The sequence below is a fragment of the Aptenodytes patagonicus genome, chromosome 17 (assembly GCF_965638725.1).
Source record: "Aptenodytes patagonicus chromosome 17, bAptPat1.pri.cur, whole genome shotgun sequence".
NCBI classification, from domain to species: Eukaryota; Metazoa; Chordata; class Aves; order Sphenisciformes; family Spheniscidae; genus Aptenodytes; species Aptenodytes patagonicus.
The window spans coordinates 9,706,982-9,728,549 of record NC_134965.1 but is presented as its reverse complement, the minus strand read 5'-3'; the positions used below and the strand labels follow the sequence as shown (position 1 = coordinate 9,728,549).

Genomic DNA, 21,568 nt, shown 5'->3' with positions numbered 1-21,568 from the left:
TTCATTAAAACATGAGAATGTGTTGTAACACATACAAATATAGAATTTACAGGATCAGATTTTACAGTCTAGATACGTATGACACTTTTGGACTCTTGGTTAGTGAGTCATTTAACTAACACACTTTGATTTGCTCAGTTTGTGAAGTTTGGAATGCAGAAAATACTATTTACAGTGCTTCATGTTGTTTTCAAGGTGCCATAAGGTTTAACAAGAGCTGACAAGCTAATAATTGTATTCTCCTTTTTCCACCCCAATCACCTCCTAAGGTCTGGAGAAAATGACGTGGAATATAGCAGTAATATGGAGTTGGAAGAAGGAGATCTCATGGAGGATGCAGCAGCCGCTGCTACTCCTGGAGCATCAGGTATGAAAAACAGCCTTCAGAATTCCCGTGTATGCGAAACGCTGCTGGATTCCTTCCCTTGTTCTTCTTGGAAGCAACACCAAGCTGTGCGTTCTGCAGGCATTTCTATTTTTGGAAATGCTGCGTCATATGGTTTGTACTGATTATTGCAGTGTAGCAGAAACATCTCATTGGTTCAATAAAAAAAAAAAGGGGGGGGGTAATCTTCTGAATCTGCTTGTTTAAAAAGGTACCTAAGTTTGGAGAGAGGCTTTTCTGCCTCTTTGAAACCCCTTTCATTCCGGCTGAAAGTAGACCGACAAATTTTTATGATGTCGGTGCGGCCTCTGAAGGCATGACACATTCCCTTAGGTTTTAGTGCACTGTAAAACCTGAAGTATGTGGAGGGACTGAAGTAAAGAATCCTTGCAAGTCAAGCAGAAATATATTTTAAATGCAATAACGAAAAGGTGCTCTAGGATTTCTTGCAGCCTAGAGATGATTATAGCCCAAATTAGCCATAGGTTAATAAAATTCTGAAAGAAATATAGGTATATTGAATATAAGTATATTTATTTATGGCAAAGGTATCACAAGTGGCATTCACTGGAAGTGGTATTTATGCTGCTGTGGAAGTCTGCTGGCGCTTGAAAGACAGAATTCTTTAGCTGTCCTGCTTTTAGTTGCTGTTTCAAAACTTCTTGAAAACTTCTTGTGAGCGAGGAAGTTGAGGGACATGTCTGTTTCCTTCTGACAGGACAGCCTTTAGAATAGGAGCACAGTGGCCGTAGAAACAGCATTTATTTACGAGCTTTTAGAAAGTAATTTTTAACTGCGTTTGTAAGAGCTGACACGATCTCTTCACTTGAGCTTCTTGCACTTACCTGCTTGCACTGTTTTCCAGTCTGAATGTTACTAGTGTCACCTGTCTGTGTTGGAAGGGAGTTCTGCTGAACTGTACGATTTTAATCTCACAGATCTAACTATTTTCTGTGAAGACTCTCTTCATCTTTTGAGTGCCTTGGCCACTGTGTAATGGGAACATCATAACGCAGAGCAAAACTCAACTAAAGATCCCCCCCTTAATCTAATTAGTGGGGAGAACCTAGAAAGTTTGTATGTGTTTCTTCAGAATAAATGCTCTTTGTACTGATTTCTTTACCAATCTATTTATTAAGAGAGTTACATAGAAGATACAAAGTGAAATCCTTTTTTTTCTTCCCCCCCCCCCCGGTGTTTTTTAGCGTAAACTTTTAGTTAGAAGCATATCTGAGTGCTTTCAGAATCCATAAATCCATGAAAATAATACTGATGTCTTGTTAAGTTTCCTGGAATGTTTTTGTTCCTAATCTGCTTGTAGAACTCTGTCTTTCTGTTTTTTACAGGGAATAATGCATCACCTGTGGCATGTATATGCACACCCTTTCTCTGTAACTCTTCCTTAGGTACTAGCCATGGCTACACCAGCGTAAGTGGAAGACCTTCAAGGCGGGGAGGAAGTGCCCTAGGCTCAACAGCCAGCAACAGTTTACTAGATATAGATCCCTTAATTTTAATCCACTTGTTGGATCTAAAAGACAGAAATGGTATGGAAAACCTTTGGGGCCTTCAGCCACGTCCACCTGCCTCTCTTCTGCAGAACAGAGGTAACTGTGCATCACATATCAAATGATTTAATTCCAACCTGGAAGTGTCTCTGAGAATGCCGTCCCAGAGTTAGAAGCAGATTTGAGGAGGGGAGGGGGAAAAGAGGGCGACAGGCAGCCCTTGTCATTGGTAGCTGAACTTCCGTATCCTCATCTGTGCTCATCAGTATGCTGCGTCTTGCTGCCTGCTCTAACACGTTCTTTGTCTTAATGGTTGACCTCAGCTTGAGATCGCCGGATGACTCAACTCGGAACAGAAGTGTGTGTATCAAGGAGGGTCTTCTCGTCTTTTCTTGGGGGATGTGACTGAACTGGCTGGCTGTTTGCGCAGCAACATTGTAGAGATACGGTTCATGCAGTTTCTTTGACCACAACTGTGGGAGAGGAATGAAAGGTCCTTTTCTAGAAGGGGTTAGCACTGAAAGACAACACAAAACAGCTATCTGCTGAGAAAGCAGTTACCCCTCTCGCTTCACGCAGTTCGTACGCTTAGTGGTTGAGAGTACTAGGAGCACAGCGTATACTAACAAGAAAATAAATCCTGGAATTTACTTTTGCATGAAAAAGGCGTTTAAAACAGAACTAGAAAAATGTGTGTAGTAGCAAGGCTGGAAAAGCACACGTAAGCACTTGTGGAAGAAAAATGGATCAAAACGCCAGGAGCCAAAAATAGTGATGGTATTTAAATAATTGAAGACGTTGAAGAGTATTTGTGGTTCAGCTAGGACCCTTCAACCGAAAACAGCAATTAACTTTACATGCAGCAAAAGCAAGATAGCTGGCAATTCTGGCACCCATGGCTATTACTGAAGGTTGCTCATTTCTCTTGTCTTGTTAGTGAAGAATTAAAATTAAATCAAACCTCAATAACATGTTTATCGTGATTAACACTTACTTGGAGCTAGCTGGCCCACTGCTGCAACATCTTATTTCAGGTCATTCTGAAACAACCATTTGGTGACTTCATAGAACAGAAGAAAAATAACGGTCCATTTGCTACAAATAAATGCTTGCTTTTGCTGCAGCAATGACATTGGTGTTACTGAATCTAAAAGCTAGCTCAAACTATTTGTTCCTTTGTGATTAGCTTTTTAAATGTAGTCACATGAACAGTCAGATGAATTTTCAGCTGAACATAATCCGTTTTTCCAAAAAATGGAAGTCGCTTCCCTAAGTACGAAAAGGGGAGGCAGCGCGTGAACTGTAAGTCTCGGCTCTGTTTTGCTTGGAAAAAGCCCTGGACAAAAGGACCTTAAGAGAGGACATTGCGCTTTGTGCTGTACTACGCGAGCAAGATTAAGCTCTCCTGTAGTGTTGAATGGCTTCCTGGTCATCTTTAGCTATTGGCTATGCAGCTGAAATTACCTGTTTTGCTGAGGTTCCCTTAAGGTTTGACTGTTCCCAGGGCTTATTCAAGTCAGTCAACTAAGAGAAAGCTGCTGTTACATTTGGAGTTTGCCGGACCTCACCTCCTAAGGTGACGGTTTCTAAGAGCCACTTGGCTTTACGGTTTTGAACAGCTGAATTTGCAGTGAAACACTTACAGAATTTGTAACGCTTCAAGCAGACATCAAAGTTGATCTAATTCTGGCTGAGCAACGTGTTAGCTCTTCGACCCGATCTTCTGGTGTTAGGTACTTAAGGGAATTCCTTCCCTAGTTTCAGATTTCTTTGAGTTCTATATGGTAAGATGATATGTTGGTGGTATAAGAATCTTATACACACACTCAACAAATTTTATAAAAACGTGTAACAAATTTGACATAAACTGGCAGCCAGGCTTGTGACCTCAAGCTTGTCTGGCAATATAGAGTAGTAGCTCAGTTGTCATTGGAATTCATGCAGCGGTATTGGGAGCCTTGGCTCTTCCAGTAAGCAAGTTTTGGGGCCTTCTTCCATGGCAGGCAGGGAATGACAGTCTGCTGTCCCGGTAGCCGTGCAGTGCTTGCAACCTAAGTATTATGGTGCCATACCAGTACAGAAGAATGTCTCTCTCTCCCTCATTTTTATAGCAGGGCAAAAGGTAGAATTCTTACAGCTGTTAAAAATAGATGTCTGTTTTGATTTGAGAACAGTTTCTTACCTACGGTGTTCTTTAACTTTTCCTTTGGTAAAGCATCATCCTATTCTCTAAAAGATCGAGATCAGCGGAGACACCAGGCAATGTGGCGCGTGCCGCCTGACTTGAAGATGCTGAAAAGACTTAAGACTCAGATGGCCGAAGTTCGAAGCAAAATGTCTGATGTAAAAAACCAACTATCAGAAGTGAGAAGCAGCAATGCTGGCTCATGCGATGGACAGCCCAGCTTCTTCTCCATTGAGCAAGGTGCTTTAGCCGCCTGTGGAGCGGAAAGCTGCAGCAAGCTGCAAGAAATAGGAATGGAACTACTGACAAAGTCTTCAGTTACCAGTTGTTACATAAGGAATTGTAAGTGCATAGAAAAGGGGGGATTTAAATGTCACTCTTACAGATGTCGGTTGTGTCGGTGGTTTATATATCCAGGCATCTGGAAACAGACCTTTTATAGTTACTCGTACTCAAGTTCAGCTGTAAGAATCCAGAAACATAAAACCTGCGCTGCCTTTGAGTAAGGAAATGTTAAGCTGGTTTCAGCCCTTCTCGGTAAAAGCACCAAAACTTTTGCTCCACAACCAGTAGCACGCCTAATGCAGTGAGAATGTTCTGGAGTTTAATCCAGTGTCGAACTGATCCTAGCTGAAGGTCATCTCTTGTTGCCTGCTGCTCTGGGTCTGGCCCATCTGTGAACTTGAGGATGTTTCGTGATGCTTGCCAGTGAAAAAAATTTAAAAATGCCAGATTTGCTGAACTTTAGTAGCTTGAAACCTTGCTAAAATTCAAGTAAGGCAAGGTTCTCTCTGGAGAGACTTTGCGTTTTGAAAAGTGACTTCTTTCAAAGAGGAGCCTGTCTCTCAGTCTGTTCAGGTACCGTCACTGAGTCCTGCTGGCAGCACTGGTAAGCCAGTGTGGAATCTTTTGGATACCAGCATGAAGGCTGTGCAAGTGCTTTGTTGCTTATGATCCTGAATAAAAGCACTTGTTAATCCTCCTTCACTTCCCCGTTGCCTGGGAGAGATGATTTTCCAGCCTTCTGTGTTTTGATTCAAGTTATTGCTTGCATTTTGGAGCCAAGATGAGTAAGAAATGTATTACAAACATGAGCGGACCAAAGAACTGGTAGAATAGTTCTATTCCTCTCCATCTCTTTCAATACTGACCTGCAAAACAGGGCTTTGGCAACTCCAGCAAAGGTCTGTTTTGCATTTCATCACTTCCACAGAGCAGAGAATTTCTTCTCTGATGGTGCACATTAAGAGAAAGAGTGTGTCTTAAAGTTTGGAGCCCTGAGTTGTGCCATCAATAAGCCACGGAAGGATCAAGCCTCCTCATTGGCAGTGCTAGCTTTTTGTGTGTTTGTGTGGTTTTTAATACCACCTCTTTCCTCAATCCCTCGAAGGTTACTAAGGCACTGGGCAGTCACGTCATTCTGCCTCAGAACGAGAGGAACAGGCATACTCTGCAAAACAGGAGCAATTTTCTGACTTGCATCGAAGCCTAGATCCCCCACCTTTATGGGGGTGGCGACAGCAGAACTTGGTGTTTTGCTGTTCCAGTTACCACTCCTCCCTTCTTCTACCTAGAGGAGTTTCTGTAGGAGGATCCACACTGACACGTGCTCGGAGAATGGTTAGTTGGGGAAGTGGTAAACAGCGTGAGTCCCACAACCTGCCTTTCACTCTTGCTTTCGAGGTCCTGTGTTACACTGGACTTTGCATTTAAGAGCTGAAGGGATGGTTTTGGCTATCCTTACCCTTTATACTTGCATGATGGCTGAAGCAATCTGGATGACGGCTTCCTGAAGGACGTCTTAGCGTAAGGCAGGTGAACATGACACGTAGTCTTGGCCGCATCCATAGTTAGCTAAGCTTCCCTCTAGCCCACATCTCTGACAGGAAGGGTGTGGAAGGAGTTTTGTGCAGGATTCGGAGTTAATGAGCAATGAGAGTAATACGGAGCTTAACTTCACTTCAAACAAGCATAAAGACAGAATACTGCAGCGGTTTGACTGAACGCTTGTCACATCTTAAAATATTTTTGCAGCTGCAAGTAAGAAAAGTAATTCCCCCAAACCTGTTCGCTCTGGAGCAGCAGGTAGTTTGTCTTTACGAAGAGCTATGGACTGTGGGGATAGTAATCTTCGTTTAAAGGGAGACGGTCAAACTTCTGAAGGTAAGCAAGATCATCTTTACTTGTGTGATGTGACGCATCTTAGCATCTGTTGTACAAAAGCTTGTCAAGAGGTCTTTTACTTGGCAACTGAAGTTTCCTTGAAACTCGACTGGCTCCTGTCTCAAATCTAGTTAACGTTATTGTACCTGTGCAGACCTTTGATAGCTGATCTGCTGTGACGCAGTGCCACACAGTTGGCTTACTGGAACATAAATATGTGTGTTACGTGTTACTTCTGGTCTCTCTGAAGATGTTGCAGGAGGTAACTTCATAGTGAAAATCATAGATGGAAAAGTACTGACCCAGGCTTACATTGTGATTTGACTTGAAGGGAATTCAAGAAAACTCCGGTTCCATGTGATGAAAGAATTGTATGATATTGCTGCTCTGGAGTTTTACGATGCCCTTCCTTAAGTGGTAACGAAATGAAATACCTAACGCAGGAATTGGTATTTTGCCCCTCTCAAGTGTTCAGAGAAGGAATGGAGTATCGCAATTGTTTTCTTTTAATGCTAAACAGGTACAGAAGGCTTGGGTGAGAAACTGGAAAATACCATAAAGTCATCACACAGTGTAACTGTCACCTTTGTGCCCAGTTTCGCCCTTGTCCAAGACTAGAAAGGCTGCCTTACTGCAGCCAAACGACTTTGCATCTATAGCTGGGAAAAATGACAGTGGAGAGGGTGTCTGGGCTACTAGAAGATAAGTACAAGATAAGTTTTAACTACACAAGGTGGGGAAGGATTAGTCTGTACTTACCCGAGTCTCCCATCAGAAATGGCAGCTGAAACGGCAGCTCTGCGTGTTTAGAGAGTGGATATCAAATGGTACGCGTTGCCCATAGGCTGACTTGAGAATGTAAGGTTTTAGGAGTGAGGGCGGGGAAGGTGTGCTTGTGCATACGCGTGTTTGGAACCAGACTGGTGATGTAAACCAGCTGGATGTTTCGTCTTACGAAAAAAGGCTGGATGTGCTTTGAGTTTCTCTCCCTCTTTTCTCAGGTGGCGTGGGGAGTTCAAAGCTGAGCGGTCGGCATCACTCGCCCAGGCCCCTGGCTAACAGCAACGCTTCTGAGGCGCTGCCTAAGCCAGAGGAAAGACCTTGTGAAGGTTCAGATTCCGACGTGGGAGTTTCTGGCTTAAATGGCTTAGCTGCTGTAGAGAAGACCAGAAAAGTTGGTGCTCTAGGGTAAGGGTTTTATTCTTTCTTCCTCGTTATCTCCTCCCCCACCTTCCCTTGATCTAGAAGGAAAAAACACCAATCTACTAAACCAGGTGCTTGTAGCATGGAAGAGAAGTTACTTTGAAGTTTACTTGGTTGCTGGTGTTCCCTCTGGATATCAATTTTTGGTTTTGTAACTAGGTTACATGTCGTCTTTTCTTCTTTTTTCTTTTATTTTGATCAGCTGTGGATGTAGTCTGAAACTTTGATTTGAAAGGCAGGCCCAGTCTGTTTTCCCACTATTCCTTGCAAAATATCCTCTAATTGAAAGTTACCGCTTTTGATTTCCTCATTTAAGACAATATTTTTCCCTGTAACTCTACTTTTCAGCAATTTCATAATAACTCCCTGTTGGCTAACTAAGCTAAGTGCAATGGAGTACTCGGTTGTTTTGTTTGGTCTTTGTCTAAGTAGCAAGAGTCACCATTTTTGGAAAATACTCATCATAAACTTTTCCAGGTTGACTTTTTTTTTTTTAAAGATCTTAAATCTTTCTAAATCAAGGCTGGAAGTTTAAGTGGATATGAAAGAGACTTAAACAACGAGTAAAAGTAGATGTGGCACTAAAAGGATTTGTTTCCATAGCTGGATTAAAGCTGAATTTCTAACGTGGGTTTTTGTATTTCTCCAAATTCTTTCTTAAGATCGAATTCTAAAGGATGTCGTACAGAAGGAGCACAGTCAGGTGGTCTGGAAAACAACTCTGAAGCTGGTGAACTGCAGGGTGTGCTTTCTGAAGGTGCTTCTGCAGGGCCAGAAGAAGGTAAATCGCATGTTGTAGAGGGCAAATGCAGTGTGACAACACTCCGGTCTGTGATGATCCATTTCTGTAGTGGAAATAGCTTGAAGGGGAAAGAAAAAAAAAAAAAAAAAAGAGGGGGGAGAAAACCCACCAACAGCAAAGCCCAAAACCTGTTTTCGTGGCTGCTGAACTTTGCTGTAGCATTTGGCAGCCGTAGTATAAATCTGAATGAGGAGAGAATGTCACTGCTGTCTGTGCCTTCTCTTTTTGTGACGTTACGGTACAGCAGGAACATGGAGACCTGGCAGATAATGTCAGACGGTGCCGTCTGTTTCTCTAGACTACTGGTTGCTTTTTGTACCTCTTGATACGTCTCCAGGTCTTTGCTTTGGTGTTCGGTTTCATGGCCTTGAAAATAATTTCTTCTCTAATTAAAATAGTAGCCAGTGACCTTGGCTTTTAAGTCTTCTGCTGTCAGGGACAAACCACACTGGTAACTACCTCCACGTCCGCACTAGAATCTCTCCAGCACTTCATTTGTCTGGGGTGTTGTGGTACATAAGCCAGTTTCCTTAGAGACTTGGAGGAAACTTTTCCCCCTCCCTTCCTGCATCCTTTCCATGCTGGGAAAAAATATTAGTGCTTTTTTTTTTTTTTTTGAAAGTCGACGTAGAAGAGTTTTTCTTATCTTGCTAAAACTCTCCTGCCTTCCACCCCTGCACTAATTTGAATTTCAATGACTGAATTGTAGCGCAAAGCCTATATTAAGGTGCCAGCATCCATCTCTATCTGCAGTGTGCAATATTGTGTAGGAGTTGGCATTTACAGAAGGTCTCTCAGTGACAAAACTGAATTTCTGCTCTTAGTCACTGCAGCATGATCGTGATGCGCTCCCGCAGCTCTCCTATTATAGCAGAGAGCCTAATAGGAAAATGTTTTAAAAATTGAAATACTTCATTGTAAAAACCTCAGGAAACAAATATTACAGTTGTTTTTCCTTTCTGAGGAAAAACTACAGTAGAGTTGGCACCTCACTTAGCTACTTGCTTTTTCTTAGCAATGAGTATCAGCTCTTAAGAAGTAAAAGAACAGAGCAAACCCCTTTTGCCACCTACAGAACTGTACAAAAGGGAGAGCTTTGACTGCTGTCAATGCACGCTCAAGGTCTGGCAAAACAGAAGAAGCCACCTTGATTATCAACAGCTACGGTTCTTTTTTGTAGGAAAAGCATGGTTTTTGTGTGTGAGACTTGACTAGAGTATTGCTGCTTGAAGGGTCTGGTAGGTACATCTGCTCCACGGGTCGTACTACCTCTTAACTGTTAAAAAAGCAACCTTTATTTTCTGTCCTAATTGTAGAGGTTGACTGAGCAGCTGGCAGGGGAGTGCGGCTCAAAGAGGAAGGAGCTGTGGACACCTGAGTCCGCGCTCAGCTGGGGACATGTTGGAAGTGCTCCTCTTGAGCTAAGCGGCACAGCAAAATGAGGTTGTTTTCGAAGCTGGTACCCGCTGTTCCATCAAATTCCTTAGTGCTTTGGTAAATACATCTAGCTCTGACCGTGCTCCTTCTCTCTTGTTCTCCTGCCAGCTCTTGGTATTTGATATTGGTAACTCTTACGTGTGGAAAAAGTTGAATGTTCCAGCTACGTGGATCTTACTGCCATCGCTTGTGCCTTGTGGTTTTTGGTTTTTTTGGGTTGTTTTGCAGCTGGGGTATGTCAGAAGCATGTCCTTCATCTCCTACCAGGAATGAGCAGTGATAGCGACATTGAATGTGACACAGAAAATGAAGAGCAGGAGGATGCCACCTCTGCCTTGGAGGGGTTTAACCACGCCTTCTCTGTCCAGTCCTCAAGCGAAGGTAGAGTCGCCTGTGTGAGCCCACCTTCCCAAGCACTCCCGCGAGCCTGCCTCAGAGCTCCTGCAATGCAGAACGCTGCAAAAGCAGAGATCGCTGGTGCTGTAGAGGTATTAAAGCTCAAACTCGCGCCAGTAAGATTTGGAACTCCTCTCTTGGGATCCTAATTAAAACCAGATGAAAACAGGAGAGGGGAACTCTTTCTAGCCTTGAGAAGTCAGTTTAAGTGAGTCTCCCGGGGAAGTGTTGGAAAACCCATAGCTGTAGTTCTTCTGAATTGGAACTCCCCGTGTACCAGGATCGGCACTGTAAGTGGCTAATTTCAGGGAGGGTAACCGCTGCCTTAGACACGGATTTGCATCTTAATTGGCAGGAATGTGCTTTGAGCACTTCAGCGTAGTTTGAAAAGCTCATCTCCTATTTCTTTGAAAAGCTTCAACCTTCTGATCGAATTAGACGCTGTAAGGTGACAGCTGACGCTAGGTGAAGCTGACTTTTGGCCTGAATAAGCAACCCCACCCCACGTCAGCAGCATGGCCGAACAACTCGGCTCGGTAATTGGAGTTTGCTCCTTTGCTGTCTATCTGCAGCAGGCACGAAAACCTCACAACTCATCAGGAGAATCGACACATTGCTCATATCTGTGCTTGACTTAAATTTAAACCCCTGTGGCAGTCTTAACTCTGTGTCAAGCACATCGTGTGCCGGTGTATTAGGGATGAAGTACAACACAGCGGGCCCTGCAGGTGATGGAACGTTAACTTGCTGTGTTCCGACTGCTCATCTGGTAAAGGTTACTGGGTTTTTGTTTGGTTTGTTTTCAGCCTCGGAGCGGTGCTCAATGTTCCCAGAGGGTGATGAAGTCGGTCCTGATGATCTCAGCTTTGTTACTGGAGAAGACAGCGCCAGGTAATTGTAACTGCTTGCCTTAGCTAGCCTGTGAGGTGGCTGTAGCCCTGGGGATGCACCTTCCCCGTACCGCTCCTCGAGCCACAGAGATTAGAGGCAACATTCATCTTATGGTGAGTAGACAGGCGGGTGTTTGTACAGTCTAACGTGCTGCCGTCTGCCACCAGGCCAGCAGCAGACAGGTGAGCCCCTGTCTGCTTCTGTCTGGCCAGCCTGCCTCCCCAGGGCCGTGCAGGTACACGTGTGTTAGGGCAGTCTTTAGAAATTACACAGTGCCGAGGGAGGGCTGGCTGAGTTTTGCATGCTTAAGTAATCGTCAGTAGAAAACCCTGATTGGATTTAAGTACCTGGCATAAAGTTTTGACTCGTGAGACTGTGTTTGCTTGAAGCCTTAGAGCTGTCCCAGTATGAGGGTTTTCAATGAAAGCTGGCTTTCTTTGGAGCAGATAGAGGACAGGCTTGGGGCCTGAAGACCTGCCGGCTCGTGTCCCTGGGAAGAGATGCGTTTATTCACTGGAGCTTAGTCCAAGGCTGCTGTTCGTGGCTGTGTGCGCACTCCATTCTGTCAAATACCCTTGCGTGGTTCTTCTACAGTCGTCTTAAACCTGTTACTGGGGGCAAAAGGACCTTTGAAGGCCTTACACGAAAGGCTGCATTCCTGCTGGCTCTGCCAGCTTCAGATGCTCTGAAAAAATGTCCAAAAGGTGCTGGAGCCCTGTTTCAGGATGTCACTGGAATAACGGTGAATGTGTGAATGTCCTCACTTTAAACGGTATGAACTGAGTGTGTAAGACTGCTGAATCCTGCAGATGCGATGGATCGCGAGCTGGCGCGGGAGTTGTTTTCCTCGGTCTGTGGCGTGGACCAACCGAACACCTTGCCAAACTCTTTGCCACTGTGCGTTGCGTTTTGAGCTGCTAAACTCCTTGTGAAGCTATGATGAAAGCTGAATAACTGGTTAGTGACAAAGCATGAGTAACTGTAACCGGTAGTTGTCCTTGTCTCAGCCGGCTGTACTGACGTTCATTTCTGTATGAATGTTCCACAGCGTAAGCGCTGTACAGCTCATAGTTTAAAACTGTTTGCACTTTGTTAATAAAATGAATGTTGAAATGTGGTGTGAAGTTTGACGTTTGTGTGTAAATAAGTGAAGTGGTAGAGAATGACTGTTAGGGTAAGTACTACACCGCTACCACGCTTGGCTTGCTCTTCAGTACCGAGTTGCTGCGATGCCTGACTGCTTGTAGAAGAACTTTCTCCTGCCGTATACCTGTCACTTTCTTTTTTCCTGAACAAAAAGCACTTAAATCCATCTGGGATTTTTGAAGCTGTTATGTTTGCAGAAGCCAGACCAAACGCTTAAATCTCAGAGATTCGAATGGGAAGCGAGGAGGATCCACAGTTTTTTATCCGTAATAATTTGGTTCTTTGTACAGTAAGTTTCTGTATTTCTCAGCAAAAGGAAGGAACTACAGCTCTGAGCTGCCTTGTGCGCAGGTCGTTCCAGCTGCTGAGCGCTGAAGGTGGCCCCTGACAAGCTGCACGCTATGACGGTGCGTTGTGAGTGTTTACTGTTGTACAGGACTGCGTGTTGGCTATTACACACAGCTCAATTAGCGGTAATCACAGAGCTCTGCCTCTTCAACGCTCGCAGATGCGTTACTCTTAATAAGAGGCCGGAGCTGGAGGAAATCGTTTTGATTAGCCACGTGATGTGTTCTGGAGTTAGCGTCCGACCTTCGCAGGGACAAGAGAGGAGCCAGTACCACCACGATTTGCTCACCTTATGAAGAACTTGTTTAAAAACCAGCTGTACATAAATAAGAGGTAGGGAAACAGGCTTGGAAGACTTATTTACCTAATTAACTCACACTGTGCCACAACAGCCCCTTCCCTTTCTGGCCATAAAACAGATCAGGCCGGGGCTGATCACACAGCACCCATCACACACAGCAAATCTGCTTTCACCACAGTAAAGACACTTAATGGTGATGTTGGTTGCTATTGTTCTTAGCTCCTAAATAAACAGACTAGCTGAAGTGTGGTTTAAATTACTGTTTTATTAAGATATTGGTAAAACTTCAACAGTTTTTCTGTATAAACAGCTTTCATAAATAAAATATGGATGACTAATACATGGTTATAACTAAAGTCATATGTGAACTGTAGAACAAGATTGCAAATGGAAAGTCCCAACATGGTTAAATTGCTTCGCTTCATAAAGAACACATTAGTTTCATGAACAAGGTAATACAGAAAGGTCAACAGGAGCACCCAGTGCAGCAACTGACAACACGCCTGGCTCTCTACACGAGTACTCCTGCAGGAGCAGAAGTACTTGGGGTGATCTCGGCCAGCTTCCCCTGTTCTTGTTCCAAGATGTCTTCTAGAGTGAAGGAGAGGAAAACACCTAACAAAACGCAATTGCAACATACAATCGTTGTACTAGACCCTAATAGGTGGGGTTTACTTTTAATTTAGCTTTAATGCTGGCAAGTATAGTGCGATGGCCTGATTAGCGAGGACTGGAAAAGGATGTGAACATTTAGGTCAGAGGTTGTGTTAATGCTTCATTGTTACTTATTGCACACGATACAAGGGTAGAAAGTTTTGTTCCTGTTGCAAAGAGGATATGAATTAAAGAAAGATTGCCCTAAGTTACAGGCATGAACAAAGCTGCGGTATCCCCTTCGATGGCTTTGTTTCTGTGACTAGTGAATACATTGTGCTAAACCAGTCCCTAATTTAGACCAATCTTTCTCATTTTTTTTTCCCCACAGAACATTGCCAGGGTCAGGAGGATTTAGTGAGGAGATAGTGGACCTGAACGACAGCAGCCATGTCTATAAACACAGAACTCGTTATGCCTCATCTTATCTGCCCATAGGACAACGCGTTTCTCACTGACACACAGTGTTCCAAAAACAGAGCGGAGTTTCTATGACGATGCACCACTATAAATGTGGCGTAAGTTAAAGTCTGCTTTGACATTGTCCTTCAGCGTTACGATGCAATCTAAATCAAATACTGAATGGTTTTAACTTGCAAGGACAATTGATGGCACTTCTAGGTAAAGAAAAGTTATATACATGCGTTTCCACCCACCTTTAGTGCAAATTGAAATGGGTTAACAGCTCCCTGGTCTGGTGCTATACTGCTCTCTGCAACGCAGACGTTCCTCAGAGTTGCACGTGTAAAAAGTGTACGCAGGAAACTACCAGCGTGGGGATTGAGTGAATCCCGCTAGTACTCACAGTGAAGAGCTTACGAGCAAGTTTTGAGCAGCTTCAGACAAACAGCCTGGAGCCCATTTCTCAAAACCAACACAATTTAAAAAAAAAAAAAAAAACCACAAAAACAAAAAAATGTTTTCACTACCTACCTCCTAGTTCTGCAAACACGGTTAACACGTAAACTGAAACTGATGCGGGTTGTGTTAACGCGGAAAAGGGATACTTCAGCTCTTTATTGGAAAGATTCGTTATACAAATTTCACCACCACTAAGATACACGATAAAAATACAAAACACAGGTCACAGACTGAATCTCAGTATCAACAGTTAATAAATACAGTTAGATACTTCTATATTAGCCTAATATTTTTACATTGTCACCAGATAGACAATCAAAGTACGAGATACAGAACACTTAGATACCATTAGAGAGGGATTATTGCTTACGTTAGCAAGCAGCAAATAAGGGCACAGGATTTTGAACTGAAGAGAACTACTTCCTATCACCAGTGGCATTAAGAGAAAACACTGCATTTCACAAAGCACTGCTTTTTTGTCTAGTGTGTAGGATCAAGAGCAGCATATATCAGACCAATAACCACTACTTTGAATATTATAGAACTTTAAAGGACTTACCTTATAAATGGTTCCTATCTACTCTATAAATACGCATTTAGTGAAGAAATGAACACTTGCTATCTATACAACGTTTTTACCTGACCACACTGGAACTATGATGGTGGATTTTTTTTTTCTCCTAGCAAGATAAATGGTATGAGTCGCAGAATCGTCATCTATGAATCCACACCTAAAAAGCTAGATCCTTCCCAAAACAGCACACATGCAGTCCAGCGCTCCTCAACTGCTCCTGCAGGCTGGGAAGAAGTTTTATCATCCGTAACGGTTTTTCATTCTAATTTACTCATACAAAGAATTGCACTTACACCACCTTTCTCGCCAAAGCACGACAGCCAGCTATAAGATGGACTTTCAATGCGTCATTATTACTGCGAATAATTTAAAACAAAGGCACCGCAGAGATGCCCCAGAGTTGCATATTTTACCCTTTCCTGGTTTCTCAAATTTCCTCAGTAAATCTGACTTGGAACATACGCTGCGGCTAAAGAGAACGTTGACAACAGCTAAGGCTTGATAAGATGACAGATAAGAGCCAATGATCCCGTGAGAATAAAAAAAAGTCTGAAAAAGATCAAAGGAATCTAAAGCCACACTCCAACTCCTGGTTACTCACGAAGCCTTTTGCTATTCATCAGATTGCTTTTAAAATAGTGCATCAAAGATAGAAGAAGCGGAAATTGGCAGAATTCAAACCTTGCCATCTCGTCGTGTTGAATAATCTCCTGACTACTTAATATTAAAATACTTTGCAAATTCTAGCTAAATACTAATACTGTTATTAAATTGTTACTGCTAAAATGATATGAATTGTACAATAAACGCCTATGAAGACTGACTTTATTCATACTCTTCCAACTGTCTTATCCTAACAAAGAATAGTAACAGGATGTGTATTTAGTGGAGCTGACGGGAATCGTCTGCTTACTTAGTCCCAATTAACCTCTCCCCTAAGGGTTTAACACCACCTCGAGAGTAGGGGAAAGCTGGTGGGTACTGTTTGTTTCCCAGTTTGGTAAATAACGCTCTGCTTATGACAATAAGGGCAACTGACACGCCTCACTTTCCCTTCTCGACCCGGGTTTAACCGAAGCAGAGCTCTGGCTTGTCAGTGAATTTTACCCTCTCCACGAAACCCCAGGCACAGCCCCTGCTCATCCGCATCCACGGCGTTTCCGTTGGCTTTGGATTGCTCCGGCAGCCCGGCATCCATTCCTACACGTGCTGGAAAACACCAAATTGCAGCAATACCGCTCCTTGTAGACACAGCATCCTACCGTCCTGCAACTTGATATTAAATTACGCCTTTGCCATCTAGAAATCATTACCGAAACCAAACAGCTCATCAAATTGCTCATTCTCTCTCGCAAGCAGTTCTCTGGTTTGACTGGTTGAGTGACAGTAGCATTGTACTGAACATCTCCACAGATTGGTTTCTTTTAAGACCTGAGATGAAGTTACGGTGGAAAGAGGTTGGCTCAAAGCATTAAGCACAATCATGTTCGATTAAAACTAATTGAGAACAGTTTCCTAAACTGACAAACGAGAAAAATGCCACTAAAAGCACCAGAAAGATACGAAATTCCCTACACTGCACCTCTAGCCATAGGAAATAATTTTTTTAAAAACTACAAAAACAGTTTTCTTCATATTCCACATTTTATGTTACATGAAAAAAATAGGTAAATTATGAGTCTGTACCTCAATCGGAGTCTGAGAACAGAGTAGCAGGAGCTTAGTTTGTCCATTCCTAAGTTACCTGGTAAAACCCTGTATGGCTTTTAGTCTTTTACCTGCAACAGTGGATGTAATTTTCTAATTCATCTTAACGCTCGCCTGAAATAAACAGAAAGCAGAACACAAAAAAACCCCCCACACCTGGACTTCTACGGAAACTTCCCCCCCACTCTAAAAAAATTTGGCAGTTCTAAACCAGAATCTTTCTTTACATATTGCTCCACAGACGTACCTCAGGCAGGTTCAGCTTTCTGTGGTGTTAAAGACTGTTCCCTACCCGTGTCTATTCACATGAACCAGCTGTTTGGCTTTCACTGGTGAATGTGGCTAGATACTCGTGTGTGCGGGCGGTCGGGTGGCTGTGGCGTTTGCTCAGGGTGGCATCACCAGCAAACTTTATTGAGATTGAAACAACTACGTTTGTTAATTCCTAGGTCTATTTACACGTGGTTTGAGCTTTGCGGGGGACTGGAGTACAGTTCTGAAATGCCCACCTTTTTTCGCTTTCTGATGATGCCAGTTTTATTTTGGGAATGTCTATTTTGGGAGTCTGATGGGGGAACACGAGGGAGGTGGTTACATTTTACAGCATTGATGAAGGTATGAATCTGGTATACAATTACTTTGTCTTCGCATCAAAAACATGCTCTCGCTGTAAGCGCTATGACTAGCCAGCCTCCACCCCGGGGAGTGTCTTACCGACAACCTCGTGCTACCGCGGCCCCGGACAGGTAAGGACAGACTCGACCCTTCTATGTGGGAAGGCTCACGAGCCAAGAGTGGCGTGGGAAACTTTGGTCTGAGCCTGGCTCCTCGTCGCCTCTTCCCGTTACAGAGCCGGAAGTGAAAGAACGCAGCTCGTTTTCCCAAGGATTTGAACAGTTCATCTTCCAGCCCAAAGAAGATGGGGGGTAAACCCTTCATCCTGTAGATGCTCTGCCCTGCAGCACCCAAACTAAGAGGAGCGCTGTACTCCCTGGGATCGCTCTGTCCACAGATCGGTGATGCGGTGCGCTCCGGTGATTCGTTCTTCACTGTTGAGCCGTTGATCAAATTCGCACTCTTTGGTATGCCAGGACTAAACGCTTGAATTGGTGGCAGACATTTGGCACTCTGAGGTGTACTAGTTTCTGGTTTTGTCAGGTCTAAATAGCCTTGATCATCAAACAGGTTAATGCTGGACCCTATGCTTAAGCTAGTTCTGTCGGTGAAGGAATCCACTCGTCCATCATACCCTAGGTCTGCAGGTGCTGAGCACTGGTGCTGGGGCCACGGTCGTTTGCAGTCTCCATGGTTTTCCTTATCTTCCCCGCTGTCTTCTTGCCCACCTTGAAAAGAGTTCTCTGTCCAGTCCGACTCCTCACTAACATTGACTGCTGCGTTCATGTCCCTGAGAAATACCACAATCACAGTAATGTTGTCGCTGGAACCGGCATCCCGAGCAGATGCCACTAATTTATGTGCTACCATGCTGCTGTCGCCGTTGTTCTCCTTTAGATGGTCAGCCACCACTTTGACTGCCTCATCGGGATTGACTGTGTCATAGAACCCATCGCAGGCTAAAATGAGGTAGTCTTCAGAGCCATCTAGTACAGTGGAGGCAGAGTCTGCGTCCCCACAGATATATGGCTTGTGCTCGGCATCCCCTGTGGAAAAACAACACACATACACAAGACCGTGGGTTTGCAGCCACAGCATCTGGAAGCCCTTCTATTAACACAGCATGGAGCCAATGACTCTTACCCCAAGTCAAAGAAATTATTTGGGAATTATTCCTTCAAACTGTAGAGGAAAAAATAGAGGTCATCGCTCACAGTTCTATCTTCAGCTGTATTTAAAATTTTGATCACTAGAAAATTAAAGTTTTAATTAAAAGGAAAAGCAAGTCTGAAAAAGGAATTAAAGCCCATTCTTACCAATAGCTCGGGAGACTGACAGGCTGCCATTCACCCTCCAGGCTCCAAACCAGACCACACAGCCACCAAGTGCCTCAATGCGCTTCTTCTCATCCTAAACAGCAAAACAACACAAGAGTTGTTTGGACAGAGCGCTTCGTACTACCATCACACTCTGAACCCTTCAATAAATATTTGGTGTTTTCACAAGCACAGGATGGTGGAGGCTGCAGGCCCCACCAGATGAGAACAAAGGATTTGCATACAAATCCATACCAACTTCCAAACAAAGCAGGATAACGAACATACGCTGCCGCTCCAAGAGACATTGGCAAGGCAACGCTCAGCATCCCAGCATCCCACAAGAAGCTGATACCCGTCAGCTTCAGTGGTAAACGCTGCCCGGCTGTGTTTAAAACAGGCGATTCTCACCTCTCGATCTGGTTTGTGGGGTTTCATCAGTTCCACAGCTTGGCCTCTCCTCACGAGCATAACCTGGGAGTCCCCAAGCCAAGCCACATGCAGCATATTTCCTCGGATGAAAGTCACCACCCCGGTGGTTCCACAACGCAGACTCTGGATAGGGTGAAAAAAAATGCCCCCAGTTTTAAATAAGCCAATAAGAACCATTTCAAAGCGTTGTCCTGCTTAACTCGAGGACAGAACATGTTGATATTCCAATACGCAGCCTGTTCCCGGGGAGGAACAGGCAGTGCTTTCCTTAATGCTACGACTGTTCAGTAACAGCCCCTCGGAGCCAACCTGGCCGAATGCAAGTGATCGATTTTGCCCTGTGACTTCCCTTGCATTGGAATCGCATTTCAGAAGCTGGGCTCTGCTAGTGACCTGCTGCGCTACTGTTTTACTTGACTTCCTGCGCCTGTTTCCTATCTATCGATAGAAACGCATGCATGTTAATGAACGTGGAGGGAGGTTTATTTGTAAGCATCTTGAGTTCCCTGCACTTAACTCAGCCCTTCCATGAGTTTAGGAGGCCTAGGAGTCAGTTATCCACTTATTCTTGCCTTCTGGAGCTAAGAAAAACGTATGTTGTAGAGATGAGGGAAAAAAAACCACCCCAAGGACTAAACCTAGTTAGCATGAGAACGTAAGAATAGCAGCAGCATCCTTCTAAATGAACTGGATGTTGTGAGAAATGGAGGCTGACATCTTTATGGAACATGAAGAAGCCCACCAGTGGGCACCGGCTCTATGGACTGTGCAGAGACAGCTCTGTGCTGACCCCTGGCCTGTGCTCAGCACAGCACTTGGAGCACCTCTGCTAACAAAGACAGAAGTTATAGATTAATACTTCCAGAGCCAAGCCCAGGTAACTCAATCACCTCTCTGGCTGCCTTCTGGACAAAGCGCTCATCGGTCACACGGAAAGCTCGGCACAGCGCCTCTGCCGGGTCATGCTGAAACATCTCCTGATGGACCATGTTCACATGGAGATGGATGGAGGCATAGATGGCAGCGTCCACTCCCCCATGACCATCAAACACTGCAAAATAAGCTTGCTCTTCTTGGTCCTGTCAATGGAAACACATTGAGAAAACAACTCAGGAGAAAGCAATGCACACAGCTAATTGGATCGTCTTAAAACTTTTGAACTCGAGATTTGTGGTGTCCTCATTAAATTGCACTTAGAGGCACAGTCTGCACTGGAAAAACAAACCACTCAGACCATCTTCACTTGCATCAGTGGGGAATTTCCACCTTATTGCTGATGAATTCTACCTGCAAACTGCAAGAGATGTCCTGCAAGAATCACCCGTGTAGCGCTCTCGGTGCTCCTTATGTCCCATTTGTTACAATTCAGTCACTCAACTCAAATAGAAAGTGCCATTCTCATCAAATTGTGCAGTTTTTGTGACTGCAAAAACCACAGAGAGAGAAGAACATCCAGTACAGTTTGCATGAAGTCTACATCAAGACTGGAACCCGTGAGGGATAAAATGCCAGTACAGTTAAAATGTGAAGCCAGCCAGCCTCTGCTTTCATTCCTTTTTTTTTTTTTAAATCTAATCCGTATCACCTTAGATGCCTGTTTTTTAAAAAAACTGCATGTACTTTCTCATCAGATAATTGTGATTACATTCACAAATCAAATACAGCAAAATCACTCATCTTCAAGTCAGTTTTCTCAGCTTCCCCTTATCTGTTCAAACAGAGAAAGAATGCTGTACCAAGAGACATCAACTCCTGTGCCTATTCATACATATAACACACCAACCCGCTGTCAGTGCCAATTCAACCCTGACAGCCATCTCAATGACTGGAATATTTGTACATTGTAATTTTTAAGTAATGGGCTCCAACACAAATTGGAATAAGAAAGCTGACAATTGACAGGCAAAGGAAACATCTGCCTCTGTTTGCATTAATATCATTTAAAGGCAAGAATGTGGATGGGGCAGAAGATGGTTATTAAAGTGACAGGATGCAATAAAGAATCAATTATGCAGCAATCTGATCCTAAAGGTAAAATTCTTGCCACTTTCCTCTATTTGCCATTCTTCAGCGTCCAGTTTTATATCCGAAGGAAGAGCAAGCACGAGTGTTTGACTGGTGGCCACATAAAGAAATTAACAGAGGGAAGTCGGGCCCCAGTTCCACCAAACTACTCGTGTTGCTAGATTCTTGTGTGAACTGCACCCTATTCTCCTGTAAGTTTTGTGTTTTGGGTTTTTTACTTTCTTTCCTTATTCTTGCTTTTGGCTTCTTCCTACCAAGAGAAAGGGTTGAAAAGCAGTACAGACCCACCCCTGTAGACAACTGGCATCGGTGATAAACTGTAAGCTGAACCACTTCCTCATTTCCATTGGCAATCCTCTTCTACACCCGGGCATCTTCAGCCAAAGAGAGGCTCCTACCTTGATTTATCACATGGTACTTCAATGCATCAGTTGCCTCTCACAAAAATAGGGCTGCTTTCTGCACGATGGCAGGTCAGTCCTTCAGCCACCGCACAAGTGGCTACATCAGGATGGGCCAGATACAAACTTTGTTTAGTTAGATGACATTTCACCAGAAGTCTGTGAAAATTGATCTTTTATTCTATATACCCTACGTAGAAACTGCATGTCATACTGCC

The 21,568-nt window shown here is 43.9% G+C and overlaps 2 protein-coding genes across 10 annotated transcripts in view; one reads left to right on the top strand and one right to left on the bottom strand.

Moving 5' to 3' along the window:
• The window catches only part of TRIM37 (tripartite motif containing 37), a 35,167-nt gene extending 19,485 nt beyond the window's left edge, over positions 1-15,682 (top strand). The window contains exons 17-27 of one of the 8 annotated variants that reach the window (XR_012996683.1): positions 270-367; positions 1,792-1,992; positions 4,109-4,420; positions 6,113-6,241; positions 7,243-7,429; positions 8,107-8,225; positions 9,912-10,064; positions 10,886-10,970; positions 12,427-12,523; positions 12,625-12,797; positions 13,751-13,812. Coding sequence is in view for 4 of the 8 variants with exons in the window: in XM_076354790.1 (XP_076210905.1) it covers positions 270-367; positions 1,792-1,992; positions 4,109-4,420; positions 6,113-6,241; positions 7,243-7,429; positions 8,107-8,225; positions 9,912-10,064; positions 10,886-10,970; positions 13,751-13,877 (1,411 nt within the window). In the remaining 4 variants the exon portion in view is untranslated. Of the gene's footprint in view, positions 1-269; positions 368-1,791; positions 1,993-4,108; positions 4,421-6,112; positions 6,242-7,242; positions 7,430-8,106; positions 9,741-9,911; positions 10,065-10,885; positions 10,975-11,416; positions 11,693-12,426; positions 12,524-12,624; positions 12,798-13,750 lie in introns of those variants that run through there. The other 7 variants (XR_012996680.1, XR_012996682.1, XM_076354792.1 and 4 more) reach the window with 7 other exon arrangements.
• PPM1E (protein phosphatase, Mg2+/Mn2+ dependent 1E) overlaps positions 14,419-21,568 on the bottom strand; it is a 71,932-nt gene continuing 64,782 nt past the window's right edge. For both annotated transcript variants that reach the window (XM_076354796.1, XM_076354797.1), the window contains exons 4-7: positions 19,815-20,003; positions 18,904-19,047; positions 18,493-18,586; positions 14,419-18,222 (exon numbers count right to left, since the gene is read on the bottom strand). In XM_076354796.1, the coding sequence (XP_076210911.1) occupies positions 17,153-18,222; positions 18,493-18,586; positions 18,904-19,047; positions 19,815-20,003 (1,497 nt within the window). In that variant the 3' untranslated portion in view covers positions 14,419-17,152. The remainder of the gene's footprint in view (positions 18,223-18,492; positions 18,587-18,903; positions 19,048-19,814; positions 20,004-21,568) is intronic.